Here is a 16,761-nt window from a genome sequence, read left to right on the forward strand (position 1 = left end):
ATAAAATTGGCTATGGAATTGAAGTCGAATTCTATATTATGCTGTGCAGTATGCTAACATCTAAGGATATATATATATATACATATATAGATTATAACATTTTTTAATTCAATATTTAGGTCTAAAACTCCAAACGAATTCAGATTATGGTTGCAAAGAAAATCACTTCCAAATCCATATCAACTTATATTCTCAATATTATTTGAAATTACTTTAAATCCTGATTTGTTTAAAGTATTTCAAGTGTTAACGCTAATTTGGTGCCGGCTATAATGGTACATTACTTAAACGCGGCTTTGTCAAGCTTTTAGCTAAGCTAAAAACTTTGAAGACATTTAAATATTTGTAGCAAAATATCAATATATCATGCATATGAACACATATGTATATACAAGTTTGTATTTTTAATTTAATTATAATATTTATGAAGAAGTATGCATAGTAAAATGAATTAGTTACGTTGCGGGTTGAAAGTTTTAGGTATTTTAGTGGGTATTTTACCGGTTATTCGTCCGGCTTTTGGGTATTTAATGGTTATTTTACTGGTTATTTTACTGATTATTTTACTGGTTATTCACCAAACTCAACGATTTCTTTTTTAATTCCGTTTATGGATTCTAAGACTTTGAAACGCTTATACAATCGCATTAATTTGGACGATCAGCGGTTATGAAAGCGTTTTTCTGCTGCTATCTGTAATTGAGAGTAATAGAGTATAAGCTTGCTTCTCTGACGACCCCACTTCATTCTTGAAAGGGACAGCAAGTGAGCGAAGTACTTTGCTGTCGTGTTGCGTATTTTGTTCTGCATATGTAAATATTAAGCAACTTGCAATTAGGTGTAAAAATCAAGACAGGAATATGCATTGGATCAAAAATTAAATTAAATAGTTTTATTATTATTATTTTAATGAAAAGGATGAAATAATTAAACCTTAACAGTACAAAAAGTATCAGCTTTAGCGACTAAGGCCATTAATTAGTTTTAAAATTATGCTGAAAGTTCAGAAAAATTGAAAACACAAAAATTTTTATTGAACAAAATTAGTGTTCTTGCTTCCATATGATGAGAATGTAATTAAAATTAACAAAAATATTTATTTTTTTAACTACACAAATCCCAAAATTTATGTTTATCTCTCCCTGCAATATTTTGCTTTATAACCAATTAAATTAAATGAAATAATTAAGCCTACATTTATAAAAAGAAATCATGTCACGGACTCTAAAGGTATTAAGGATGTAATTAAGAGTCGCCAAAGGCAAATTTTTATATCTAAATGCCGATCAACAACTGCAGAATATTTTTTTATGATTATTAGAGTTTTATGGCAAAAGTGTTTTCTCTGCCAAGCTCAAATTGTTGAACTTTCGGCGAAATCGAAATAATTTTATTAAAATATATGTAGTATATAATATAGAATTCGACAACAAAAGCTAAGAAAAAATCGACAATAACACATTAAAATACCAAAACATTTTAGACTAGCAGACACGAGTTATTAAAATGCCACGCCTCATCTTATACAACCCGCATATGTTTAATAGACGATAAGCGCAAGTAATTACTTAAACATGCGATTACATCTAATTACTAACGTAATGGATACTTCATTGTATGCATTAACTGTTTGATTATTTTCTATTTTTATGAGTTTGAAACAGATAAATCTTTTTAGCGGAGTGATTTGTTTATCGAACTACTCGTACATACATATATCTATGTAATCCACTGCACTGATTTAACTTCCCCCTCCCCCTGATTAAAAGTTCAATTTTTGAGAGCATGCTATTTCCATAAATATAAATGTCTATTCTAATTAAAAAAAACAAAAACAAAAAGCTATCTGTCTTTACTCAACTTTTACATACCGTTACCGTTAGTCAATCATTAATAATTTATTTCTAACAAGAACGCAAAATTTACAAAACCTCAAACAATGCATAAACATAATCAAGTTGCGAAAATAATTAAATACCAAACTTTAGTTTCACACTGAGGAAACCATTCACCACAACTCTCATATAAACTAAATTCGAAAATTTTAAAACGAAAAATATTTGAAAAATTTAGAAATTGATTGGCTATCGTCTTATTGATTAAAGAACTAAAATTAATTCATTACTAACACACACGCTCAAATCACATGAACAATCATTACATTGTGAGGATTACTTTGAGATGCAATTTGAAGGTCATTTGAATGCCGCAGTGTGAACACAAATGAGAAATAAAAGAGAAAAAATTAAAAATTGAAAATTTTATTGCCAACTTATTACAAATTTATTAATCGATTTTTATCGCTTCCTCTGATTCGTTTGAGCACAAGCGAGGGATAACAGACCGCCACCAGTATAGAAGCAAACCTATGTCGAGTTCATCAATATGTGTTTGCGTGGTTTAGGCTGTTAAATGGGAAAGGGTTCGCATGTTCTCCGAAATTAAATGAAACAAATCAATTAATTTACTCACAAATACATAAAATACCATATATTCGAAATATATACATATGTATATGTATAGTGCAAATAAAATAAAAAAAAACTCAAGCATTTTGCCCGCCGATCAGTAATACCTACATACATAAATACATACATAGACAATAACCACACACTCGTTAGGCGACAGCTAGCCAGTGATTATACTAGTGTAGTACCATATATAAATATATAAATACCTATGTATTTAGTAGCCAATATATATGCGGACATATTTATGTAATACAGATTATTGCTGCGAGCAAAGCGTAGATTGCCTGAAGAAAAGCTCACACTTGCTAGAATAATTGATAGACCAACATACCTATGTAACTATATAAGCATATAATATAAATATATAAACATATAAGCATATAAATATATAATTATATATATAAAAATAATAAACAGGCAGCCATGAATACTTGTATGTAATGGAAAATGATTATAAATAATCAACACACATATATAGTTAGTTATATACAGTTATTTACATACATATTTAGTTAACGACTATATAAATAAATACACGTTAAATAGCCCTTAATAAAAAGTAACAGTAAAATCTATCTTAGCTAATTATAAAGCTATATGACACAAGTATATAAACAGATCGATTTATATATAAATACTATATACTATATGTACAGTTGTGTTCATGGAAATAGTAGTGCAATTGATCCTAACATTTAAAACGCTGTTCTGACATGTAAGAAGTTGCAAGTTGAACAAGTGTGTAGTATTTTTGTAGAATGCACTTCTAAGAAACGGTGAACCAAGAAATCCCGTTAACTTTGCGTTACTCGTCTTGTTTGTGACGATATTTTGAACGTTGGTCAAAAATATTATGTTCATTGAAATAGTAGTGCTTGATGCGAATGGTTGATAAGTACAAATAAAAATAAAAATCAGCAAACAGTAAGTGTATTTAAGTAAATTCAACATTTTTTGATTAAATTTATTGACATTGCGGTACTACTTCTATTTTAGTGGGTAGAGCAAAACATTGCTCCGTAGAAAAACGCCAAATAATAATTAAGTTAAGAAATGAGGGAAAGACGTACAAGGAAATCGAAGAAATTATAGGATGCACTGCCACAATGATATATAACGCCATAAATTATGAACACAAAGCTGAAAATCGTAGTGGAAAAAGGAAGACTACAGCCTTAGAGGACAAACGGATTATTCGCTACTCTAAAGCCAAGCCCACAGCGTCCGCAAAAGTAATAAAAAATGAATTAAATTTGTCAATCAGTGCTCTGACAGTTCGCAGACGTTTAATAGAAAATAATTTAAAAGCAAGGAGTCCCAGGAAGGTACCGCTCTTAACTAAAAAACATGTCGCTGCAAGAATTCAATTTGCAAATGAGCACTTAAATTGGCCGCCCGCAAAATGGCGCAACGTGTTATGGACCGATGAAAGCAAAGTAGTCTTGTTTGGTGGGACAGGATCCAGAAAATATGTCCGTCGCCCACCAAACACAGAATACCACCCCAGGTACACTACTAAAACGGTTAAGCATGGTGGCCTTAGCATTATGGTGTGGGCGTGCTTTTCGTATAGTGGTGTTGGTCCTATCCATTTGATTGATGGCATCATGGACCGAGTAGTATACGTAAATATACTAAGAGACGTTATGTTACCATTTGCTAGCTGGGAAATGCCGATAAAATGGACGTTTCAACAGGACAACGACCCAAAACATACTTCCAAACTAGCTAAGGAGTGGTTTGCAGCTGAAAAGATCGACGTAATGCGCTGGCCAGCTCAGTCCCCGGACCTCAACCCGATTGAGAACTTATGGGGAGATGTCAAAAGAGTTGTAGCAACAGCAAATCCAACAAGTAGAGTACACCTTTGGCAAGTGGTTAAACAGGCATGGACACAAATCCCGGAGAAGCGTTGTAAGGATCTTGTTGATTCTATGCCACGTCGATGTGCGGCGGTATTAAAAAATAAGGGATTTACTACTAAATACTAGAGTACAGACAATATGTAGCACAGGAAATATTATCTTCAAAAGGTATTTTTAAATTTTTTTACGTAATTGAAGTAAACACTACTATTTTAATGAACACACAAATTTTTAGGTATTTTCTTTAAATATGCTTTCGTGCGTAAAAACGAAATATTAAAAAAAAAATGAGACTGTGAATATTCTTAGCACTAATAATAAATACTTTCCTTACAACTTTTTATATGAATTTGTATCTTTTATTTGAGTTTAATGCTTCGAAAGTTAGGACCCACAGACACTACTATTTTCATGAACACAGCTGTATATATAGTATTTATATACTTGTACATATGTAAACTGTATATGTATACTCTTAACTCATATCACCACTACTCCAAGAACCTTTGTAAAGAGGCCTCTCCTGCGTACCAAACCAATAGACTTACATATCGTCACCTAAAATGGAAAACAACGTATCATCAAAAAACCAAAATGAAGTTATTATTGCTTACGATGCGCCGCAACTTATTAAATATATGTAGCATAAAATTTTCAGCTGCTGCTGTCAGATATAATTAATATATAACCAATATATTAACCAATATATAACCAATATATTAACCAATATATAACCAAAATATAACCAAAACTTAAATTGTGTTTCAATAAGAGTGGTTTCGATTAAATCGTTTTTCCTTCGCCTGTAAACTTATGAAAAGTGATGTTACGTTATTCTGCATTTTAGGTGACGATATATACAATACACCTACCTATAAAGCAAGCGCTTTAAGATCGTTTGGCGATGCAGCTTGTCTACACTATATAGCTACATATATACCTAACCACAGGCAATATATTTCATACATACAATTATACTCATATGATTTGGAATATGTACCAACACACATGCATATTTTCGTTGAAATGTGAATAAAGCTGCTTGACTCCGGAAGACTGTGCAAATTGTAATAAAGTTAGCCATAATATCAAATAGCTAAATATGGTAATAATGAACCCGTTAGTTAGGTATTAGGCATACACATATGTATAATGTATGTATGTATATGTTATGTACAAATTTGTAAGACTCCAGTGTTGCACAGTACAGTACAGTTGTATGCGAACATATGTACCCAAGTGTGTGATCAAATTGCACTCCAACCGTCTCTTTAGTTGAGAATGATTTTGCCTTCGATTTGTGTTTCGGTTTCGATCATTTCTTTAACTCATTTCAATTCCGTTTTATTCCACTCTTGTTTTGACACACCACACAGTATCAACTTATTTATATACATACATATGTATTTTTTGTACGAAACCTATGCATTTGTCTTATACTTTTACACTCTTGTTCTCTTCTTTGTACATATTATATTATATTATATATATGTAAGTAAACTTATTTCGCCTTGATTTACACTTATTTATCTACACTATATTTGAAAAGAAAATATTGTTTACAAACTACATCTGACAGAAGCTTTTTCTGGATATCAGATCGCCTTACTAAGCTAACTCCTAAAGATATGCTATACGTCTAAAAACACAACCCAAATATAACACAAATGACTTAGATTTTACACCAAAAAGACCAAAAAGCTGCTTTCGATACGCCAAACGTTAGAGACTGATGAATCGAACAAACTATGCCAGATGCTCAAACTTGTGGTGCAACCCCCATAATAAAAAAGTCTTAAGACGAAAACTAATAAAAGGATCATTAATATTGATCTTATCGGTTCATAGCATATTATGGACCTTCAGATCCACAAACAGCCAAGTTATTCTCATTTTCTTGCTTTAAAGATAAACCGTTTAAATATAATACCCTTAGAGGGTATATGTCTTTACGAGGTGTGTTAAAAACACGGGAAAATTAAAACAAAAATTTCATCTCGTACAGCTTCCTAGAGGTCAGTCCAAACTACGAACCTGTCGAGTGGCAGATAGTTGCAAGTACCCTTGGTTTTAAAGTACCGAAGTAGCGATCATTGAGAAACAATGCTTTCATCGATCGTTTTGCCTCGCCCCGGTTCATTAAAAATACGGTCAAATACTTTTATATATTTAAACCCAATCTAAAGCCAAAGGAAGAGCATTAATGCTTCGATCGCAATGACATGTCTTTCCTAAAGTCTAAGCGAATTTTTCTTATTTCGGGAGTTCAAGCAAATGATCCAAGTTCAATTATGCCGAAACCCTTTATAAGTTGAAGTCTCATTTTCTGTGGGCAAAAAATAGTAAGACTTTTTATTTTAAATTTTTCGCGCGAAAATCCATTCGTCAAAATATTTTTTCTCTGAGTTGGTATGACGGTCAGTGATACCTGTGCCAAATGTCACTGCAAAATAAACATTAGTATTTAGTTATTATTTATGTATATATTGTCTTTCTGAAGTACATAAAATGCATTCGCCGATTCAAAAAAGATATTCCATTAAATTTCGAAACATTCAGAATGTTGGAAAAGGTTTTCTTTCGGTGATAATAGTTTGTCGTAAGCAAGTGGTTTTGATTGGTACAAATTATTCAAAGAATAACTCGTTAACGACGAACCACGTTCAGGACGTCCATCAACCTCAGTATCAGTAAAAACCATTTTGATAAATCATTTGGACACAAAAATAGTGAAAACCAATCATGTTTTTAGCGTTGTTTAAAGCGCTCTAAATTTTTTCGAAAAACAACGTCGCGTTAACGTCTGCGAAACAATGTCTTCCGACTACCAGGATGTCACGAAACGTATTATTACTGGCGATGATTCTTGGATCTATGCTCACAACCTGGAAACAGACGAGCAATCGGCAAAATATCGTAACAAAGGTCAGCCGAGGCCAAAAAAACAACGTCAAAGCAGATCAAAAATCAAAGTTATGTTGACAGTTTTCTTCGAATACCGATAATAAATAATAAAAAGAGGACAAAATTATTGGCCGTCAACTCTTGGTCTTTGCACGACGATAATGCCCGTCGCATATTGCATTGATGCATCGTGAGTTTTTAGCCAAATATTCAACCAATACCGTGTCGCAACCACCGTTTTCGACTGATTTAGCTCCGTATGACTTCTGGCTATTCAGGAAACTCAAACGACTGCTCCGGGCGAACTGTTTTGAGTTAACTGGAGGCATTAAATGTTAATCGCTACGCGTAACGTTGGCACAAGTGTATTGGGGCCAAGAGGGATTACTTTGATAGGGACGAAATAGGTTTTAAAGAATAAAATAAAAATTTTAAATTTAAGAACAAAGTCTTAATATGTTTTGCTCATAGTACAAATCTGATTATACTAAATCGATAATCGTACTTCAGTTGCTGCTTGGTTTCGGAAATTCAGAAAGCGATATCCAGCGCTGTTAAAAAGAAAATATTGGTAAACGTTTGTTCATTGGAGCACCCTAGCAACCATTGTCCATGCCTTTTAATAAGGCCTTTAATTCTCAACTATCCTTCGCGCTTGATATCGAAAGCTAGTTGTAGAAAAGCTGCCTAATTCTAGTAGAAAATGGCGTTTAGGTCAACAGACACGATGGGAGTGCTAAGTTTCTCTTGGTCGAGTTTACTCACTGACACAACACGTTCGATGAAATCTCAGACGGAAGTCTCCATGCTAAACACTTACCCCACCAAATCCGTCAGGCAAGCCTAATGTCAAATACCACATGTATGTATGTATATCCTTGATTCATATAAAACATTTTCTCAATTTAGTTTGCCTTCATTTACCTTTCACTGAAAACATTTATTTTTCACCACAAAATCGATCACAAGCCATTCACTGTCAAAAGCTCATTTTAGAAGATTTGTGGCAATTGCAACGGCCCCTGAAAATACAAACGCACCACAGGAGCACAATTTGTACAGACCATAATTATTAAGTAAATACACACAAAGGCTTAATTATGTGCATAAATCTACTGCCAACTCCATACCTCAAATTAAATTCAAAATGGAGGCACACACACACACACACACACATACAAATATTCGAATGACGCAGGCACATGTATTAAGCAGCGGGTGTCCTTGCCATCGATAGCAAGCGACGCTGCAGTGTGGCCACACTGTACGCATTCGCAGCAAATGAATAAATACACGGCTGCATAAGTATGTATTATAGGATATAGCGTAGATTTAACTGTACGTATTCACTTATGTAGTTGTATGTATGTATGTATGTATTGAGTGTTTTGTGCTGTCATTGCTTTCGCATTTCGCCTTTCGCACCACAAATTCACGTCATTCTTCGCGAAAATTAAGAAAATGCAAACAAAATCGCATTCCTTTTTGCCACACATGCAAGCGAGCGTTAAGGCGGCACAAATTTCACAACAACCCACACACACACGCGCGCACAAGTGCTAGAATACTTAAATTTGTGTGTGCGTGTGTGTGTATGTAAAGGTGCAAAGCGAAATGTAGCCGCAAATTAAAGTGAAAATGGAGATGAAAATGAAAATGCGCAAGCAACTCACCAAAATGCAACAAATGTATGTAGCATACATACATACACACTCACCTAGTTTTGGTTAGTTTATGCTTAGTACATAGGTTATCTTTATATGCACAAGTAGTGCCGCTATGTATGTCTGTATGTAGCTGACTTTGTGACTTTGTGTCAGGGTAAGCCACCACCAACAACACTTGCTTATTTCTTTGTATGTATGTGTGTACTTGCGTAACGTAAAAGCGCACATTGAATTCACAAACGAAAAACGCGTTGCAAATTCACAAAAATCACATTTAACTTAGAGTAGTGGAAGAGCGGAGGCAACACAAAGCGAGTTAATTTTGGTAAATTCCGCTTTGATTGCGAAAATCAAGCATACAAACAAACAAGCTAACAAACAAACAAATAGACATAGCCTAAGCAATCACAAATAAGAACTATAAGAAATTAGAGTTTAGAGAAAACAAAGCTAAGCAAAGCAAAGCAAAGCAAAGCACAAACAAACAAAGCTAGAAACAAACAACCAAACAAAACCCACCACTGCACTTTGTAGGTACTGACAAAGGACAGTGTCACCGTGTCGGTGGATGCAGTGGTTTACTATCGCGTTTCCAATGCGACAGTTTCTATAGCGAACGTGGAGAACGCTCACCATTCGACCAGACTTTTGGCGCAGACTACTCTACGAAACACAATGGGAACTCGGCATTTGCATGAGATACTCAGCGAGCGAATGACAATTTCCGGCACAATGCAGGTGAGTCACACCTAACGTACAACCCTTTTTGTTTTTGGTTTTCGGTTTTTGCTTTACAGCGTGCGCAAATCACCAACACCATCGCCATCGCCATCACCAACATCAGCATCAGCATCAGCATTAGCATCAACGTCAAAGTTTCAGTTTCAGTGGTTTAGTGTCAGCATCACTGTCGCTCACCTCTCACCCGATCACACACACACACGCCCACTTGCATGTCATCCGTTACATTGCTGCTGCATGTGTTGGCAGCTCGGCGCTGGTGCATGCCGCACATGTGTTTCCACCTGTATGAAGTCAACCAGTTGGCGAGGGCAGCGCAACAGCGGCGTCGGCTTTGGCGGCAGCGGCTAATGGAGCGTAAACGTGATGTGTGGCACGCCAATGCAAATCATCGGAGGTTGCAAACTGCAGTCGCTTAGTTTATGGTTCTGTTGTTTTTTTGTACTTTGATTGTGTGAAGTGCGAATGTCAGACGAGGGTTTCGGGTGAAGGCGCGCAAATGGCAGCGAGAGCAAGGCAGCTGAAGAAGTAGTAATACTGGAGGCTCAGATTTATATGTGTTTATATGAGGCTGCCCTATAGAGATTGGCACAACCACAAGCTGGTTATATTTTTTGCTGGCTTCAAAGGTAATGAGAAGGTTCAAGATATAGAGAAATGTTTAAAAGCAGACTTTACTTATAAGTAAAATCTCGTGCCACGCATAGAAACATAATTTATTGTGTGATTTTCGAAAGGTCTTGGTCCTAACAGGTCTGTGAAATACCCGTAGCAACATTGGAGGTCAGAGGTTTTAAGATAATTGAAATGCTGGTAGTTTCCAATACTCGAGAGAACACTGTCAAGGCAAGCTGTAAGCTTCAGTCGAAGTGGCAATATTAAACCTTCAAAGGCTTCGCTATTTGCAAAGCACGATAATTTTTAGTTTAATCGACTAACAAATCACGTTCAGGGTTAAGCAAAATGCTGCAGCAAACTTTCAGTTATTGGATTCTCTCGTATCTCTTGAAACCAAAGAAACGTTTAAGACTTCATGACAATTTATATTCAAACGGAATCTTATATCCTCAACTCAGCTCCTCCCTGCTGGGTATATGACTTCAAAACAATTCACTGTACAAATGAAATTCTTGGGGACACATTATATAATATATGGCTAAGAGTCGCCAATGCGCATGTGTTTGTATGCATATTCATAAATAGAAGTATTTATTCGCTTGTCGTTACTGCAACTTCTACGAATATAAAGTCTGAAGATTTCCTCAGGTGCAAAGTGTAATGCCTTTTAGTCATGTCGTCGTTTCGCACACTTGACACAATTTTTCCGCTGCCACTGTACTTGTGCGCACACAGCAAAGGCAGCACAACAAGTACACACATGTAAAACAAAAAAAGAAAATTGAATATAGATAAGTGCATGTGTGAGTACGGTGTAATAAAATATGAGCCAAGTAAATTTAAGAAGAAAGTCACAACTTTATGTTCTCTTGTGAGGTTACAACAGGCGGGGAGACGCAATAGAGAACTTCAAATATTTATTATTCAAAGAGAAAGGCCTTTTATGAATAATTGATCGATTTGTCATGTGCGTAAAAACTTTCTAAACTTTGTCTAAAAGACCAGAAATTCAACATTTTCACCATAACGTAATATTAAATGTGTTTTGGGAGTAACTTTAAGGTGGATTTTGTTGTAGAATTGGGGCGATATATATGTATGTATCTACTAAAGAGTGATCCATTTCGAGGTTTTTTACTTTTTGAAAGAAAAAAACATAGAGACTTCAAATTTAATGGAGAATATTTATTATCATTCGAAAGAACATTGTTTGGCATTTATTTTTCGAAGATTATATATTTGAAATGTTGGCCGCAGCTACTTCTCATACGATCCATTCGTTCGACTGATAATTGGCGTTTGGCGCTGGCCATGATTTGCTACAAGACCTGCAGACTTTAGATTTTACATATAACCACACGATCTTGGTGACCAATCCACCGGCACAGAACGTGAAATTATATGCTCACGAAAATGTTCTCACAATAAATACATTGATAAATGAGATGTGTGGGAAGTGGCGCCGTCTTGTTCAAACCAAATGTCGCCGAGATCAAGAGCTTAATTTTCAGACATCAAAAAATCGGTTATTATGATGCGTCATCATTGACGTTTATCAATTTTGAAGAAATATGGACCGATGATTTCCCTGCCTCACAAACCACTTCAAACCGTTGTTTTTTCTTGATGAAATTTCAGCTCTTGAATCTCTTCAGATGACTCCTTGTCCCAATTTTGTTTGTTTACATACCTATTGAGCCAGAAATGGGCCTCTTCGCTGAACAAAATTAGGGTCGAAAATGGCGGATCTGCTTTGAACTTAGCCCATAAAGCGAAGCAATGTCGAGCAGCTTCAGTTCATGCACAGGGTGTATTTTGTACGCTTTCAGCCAGAGTCCGAGTTGCAGCAAACGACGCCGAATCAAATCTTCACGGTCTTCGTCTCAGGCACGGCTGTTATATTACTTCTTCACTGCATGCTGGAATAATATCCAATAATAGACTCTTAAGTCGGACGGTTAAGAGTTCTTGGAAACAAACAAATTTCATTGGCTGGTACATTACAAATCCGTCTACATTGTAGCAAGTAATATCAATGCCGTCAGCTTAGTCTCTCATACGGACGTAAACATAAAATTTTTGGAAATACTGGTTTTGAAAACTTAAAGGCGTCAAATTATCAGGTACCAATAGTCAACTCCCATCCCCTCTACAAAATAAAGACATGCACTGAGAAAAATCTCTCCACCTTTTGAAAGCAAACTGCTTTACAACTGTCAGAAACGTATCGACAAAAGTTCAGCATTTGACATTTAATTTAACTTCCATCACGCTGAAAGACGCTTGAACTAACGACATTGACAGCCGATGACTGTTGTCACCTGTCAACGCTGCCAGCGCAAGTGATGCTAGTAACCAACCAATGCAAGTTGATTTGACACACACAATAACAGCAAAAAGAAAATCATGAAGAAAAAGAATGTAAGCAGTGTTGCATTCGCACAACGAAGCACATGCATACGTACACTCACTCGCTTGTCGCTTGGTTGTGTGTGTGTGTTGGTGCAGCATTTTTTCCTCAGGTCGTTATCGTTGTTTATATTTACTTGATGCGCTCATGCAAATAAACAGAGATGACATCTCACTTGCCATTGATGAGTGCGCATAAACAAGCGCCACCTCCCCGCATCCACTACACACATACACTCAGACGTACACATGCAAGCGGATGTAAGCAAGTCCGTCCGCCGGGTCAGCTATCGATACGCCCTTCAGTGCTCAATCGTCAAGCCATTTGAAGCAATGAAGCGTACACAAGCAATGCATGCAAATAGATCAGCACACGCACACACACACTTGCACTTACGTGCTGGTGCTGGTGAAGAGATATTGCTATTTTTATGCACGACCAAAATCACGGATGCCGAGTTCAGTGCTTTGCATGCGAGGGCAGAAAGAAAGTCGCAATCGCAAGCGCAAATCACATTAACATTAACAAATGCTGGCAAACAGAGAGCAGAGCAAACTGTGCAAACGACGCACACAAATCGAAAAGTTTGCAAAATATTGCAAAGCACAACACACACACACACACATACACATGCTGGCATTCATCGATGCTTGCGCTTTTGCAAGGGCAATATATTTAGAGAATGGACGAGAGTGAACATAAAATAAATAAACACTTTGTTACGGACGACATTTGCATTTGCAATGCGAGACCCTTCCATGGGAATACAGTTACAGTTAGTTTAAATATAAATAAATGCATGCGCTTGCTGGCTGGCTGCATAAAAATTCCAGGTGCGTGAGTTAGTTTCGAAGTGATCTCTTTTGGTGCACTACCAGTCGGCGGATAAGATGGCGGAAATAAGAGACTTTGTGAACAACAACAGGACTAAGTGGGAGCTATAGCTCGAAGCCACGCATCAGTGAGGGGAGACAGTTCTCGAAATCAGTCAAAATACAAAATGCTGTTAAAGCAGGGATAATCGAAAAAAAATTTAATAAAAAATTTACAAAATTGCGGCATTTAAAAAATTTTGAATTTTATCTTAAATTTTGGTCGTTTTAGCCTGCCGAAATTCAGTTTTTGGATCAGATCCAAAAACAGATACGTTATTGTATGTGGAACTAACGGGTGATCCAAGTAGAGGTACTTTTTTCAATAGCCTTTTTTTACAGATAACCCATAAGTCTTGTCAAGCTGTCATGTGTCATGTTATTTTTCTTCAGTATTGTTTGGCATTTCATTATGGAAATGCCCGAAAAACGTTTACAAATCGCTCAATTTTAATACGGATATTCGCCCTACTGAGCGTACTAGTCACAACACCATCACCCATCCAGAGACCCAGAGTTATTGGATAATATTCGACCGAATACATCAAGCCCAGTACGCAGTAAAGAAAATATGGCCGCCGTAGTGGAGGGTTTACACGAAGACTGTGGAGAGTCGATTCGGTGGCATTCGCAATAACTCGGACTGACGTGTGGAACGACTTGGCACATCTTACGTCGAGATCTTAAATTGAAAGCGTACAAAATACAGCTTGTGCAAGAACTGAAGCCGCTCTACTTTCCCAAACGACATTGTTTCGCTTTATGGACTCTTGAAAAATTCAAACGAGATCCAACGGTTTCGCGCAAATTTTTCTCAGCGGTGAGCCCTATTTTTAGCTGAATGAGTATGTAAACAAGAAAAATTTCCGCATTTGGAACGAAGGGCAACCTGAAGAGATTCAAGACAACCGTTGATAACCGGCTATTTGATGCCTGAATTGAAGCTCGTGATCTCGGTGACATTTGGTTTCAACAAGACGGCACCACTTCGAACAAATCGCATCAATCAATGAATTTATTAAGAGAACAGCAGATAGTTTCGAGTTTTAGGCCTGTCGATTGGTGACCAAGATCGTGTGATATTACACCGTTAGACTTTTGCCTATGAGGATATGAAAAGTCTAAAGTCTTTGCGGACAATCCCGCTTCGATTCAGGCCTTGGAGCATCATGCGTGTTATTCGCTAGTTACCAATCGAAATGCTCGAACGATTCATCGAAAATTGGACTCAACATTTGAAAGAGATAATCTTCTAAATAAAATAAATGCTAAAGAATGTTCTTTGGAATGATAAAAACATTCTTCATTAAAGTTGAAGTTTCAATGTTTAAAAAAGTAGTAGAAATTGATCGAAATTATCTACAGAACAGGCAAAGTATCATTATGATCCGATCATTTATCTTCGGATTATCACTTCGGCAAATTTTCTTTCGAGAAAAACTTGTTTAAAAATCAGTTGAGCTGCGGGTTTGCGCTTTAAATTATAGTAACTCTAAAACTATTTGAGACACCAATTTGAAAATGTGGTATCGTATTTTCAAAATTTCACACTAGTTCTCTCTTTGAAATCGGTAACTATCACAACTACCAACAACAAAGTTGATTGTCTGAATTTTACTGGCGGATATTTGTCGAAACCCAAGAGGTTTCTATGACATATGAGCATACAAATGCATGAGCACACATATACTTATATAACATATTTAAAGCTTTAAAAATGCATTGAGGTCATTTGATTAAATTGATTCTTAAACATCGTACAAACTGATAAAGCGTTGATTTGAATAACGAAATTGGTTTTGATAGAAAATAAAAAGTATTTCTCTTTAAATGGAAATTCGAATTTTTCTTTTTTGTATGTAAATGTTTCTCTCTTCATTTAAGCAAGTAAGAAAAAATTTAAACAAAAAGTTTTTTTTAACGAAATTTTGATAATTTAGTACCAAATCTTCAAAGGAATACAATGCGGCTATTTGCGGAGATTTAATGAAAGAAGAATGACATGATTTCTAAGTGTTGTTTCGGCCATTTTAAATTTGTCATGATCTGTAATTTTTTTGAATAGTGTTCAGTAATGTTAACTGTTTCATTATGGAAAGATATACACAAGAACAACGTTTAAAAATTATTAAATTTTATTATCAAAATAACCGCTGTCAAATTGCAACTCTTCGTGCACTTTTGCCATTTTATGGTCAATAATAATCGTCCACCTGTGCTCGCTATTCGTCGAATTGTTGGAAATTTCGAGCGCACATTTTTTTACTAAATGTTTAAGTGCCAATAAGACAAAGAACCGCTTAAAGTAATGAAAATATTGCTGCCGTTCAAGCAAGTGTTGCTGAAGACCACAATTTGTCGATTTGAAGGCGTTCTCAAGAACTAGAACTAGCAGAACATGACGGATTTTGAGAAAGGATTTAGGCTTGCATTCGTAAAAAATAGTTCTCACTTAATAATTGAAGCTATTAGACGATCGCAAACGCCATGAAATTGCTGATTTTGTCTTGGAACAATACAATAAAATTTATGAAGAAAATCATATACGATGAGGCTAACTTTCAGCTGAGTGGGGCGATAAATAAACAAATCCATTCTGAGGCGAATAAAGTTTACAAATTATTCATGAACAATAATTATATTCACCTAAATTGAGAGTTTGATGTGCTTTTGGTTTGATTGAATCATCGAAATTCTTTCGAAATGCAGCTGTTGACACCTAGTCACTGTCAATGTAGAGTGGTGAAGAACGATGATAACCAACGTTTTGTGGGCGCAATTGGAAGAAGCTGATTTTGACAACATCTGGATCCAACAAGAAGGGGCTACGTGCCACACAGCACGTGCAACAACCGAATTATTGCGAGAAAAGTTTGGAGATTCGATTATTTCAAGAAATTGTGACATTGAATGGCCTCCAAGAAGTTGTGATTTAACACCGTTGGTCTTTAGCAATAAACCAAACTCTCCACAAGCTTTAAAAGTCAATATTGAATGTGTTATTCTTGACATAGGACTTGATTTAGTGGAAAAAGTACTTGGAAATTTGGGTTCATCGAATTATTTCCTGTTTAGTAGTCAATAATCAATTCATATTTTTCTCTTCTTCTACTGCTTAAACAACAAGGTACTGCAATAATATTTGTAATAAAAACAACTTGAGTGAAGGCTACTTCTGACATTCCTTCTTTTTAAATTCTGTGATCTATTCGA

General features: G+C 35.7%; 1 protein-coding gene across 21 annotated transcripts in view; it reads left to right on the top strand.

The window, feature by feature from the left end:
* Positions 1-16,761, top strand: part of LOC105233514 (band 7 protein AGAP004871) — a 104,848-nt gene that overhangs the window by 82,163 nt on the left and 5,924 nt on the right. For all 21 annotated transcript variants that reach the window (XM_049456891.1, XM_049456893.1, XM_049456889.1 and 18 more), the window contains one exon: positions 9,442-9,645. In XM_049456891.1, coding sequence (XP_049312848.1) covers positions 9,442-9,645 — 204 coding nt within the window. The remainder of the gene's footprint in view (positions 1-9,441; positions 9,646-16,761) is intronic.

This window comes from Bactrocera dorsalis, chromosome 5 (assembly GCF_023373825.1).
Source record: "Bactrocera dorsalis isolate Fly_Bdor chromosome 5, ASM2337382v1, whole genome shotgun sequence".
Taxonomy (NCBI): domain Eukaryota; kingdom Metazoa; phylum Arthropoda; class Insecta; order Diptera; family Tephritidae; genus Bactrocera; species Bactrocera dorsalis.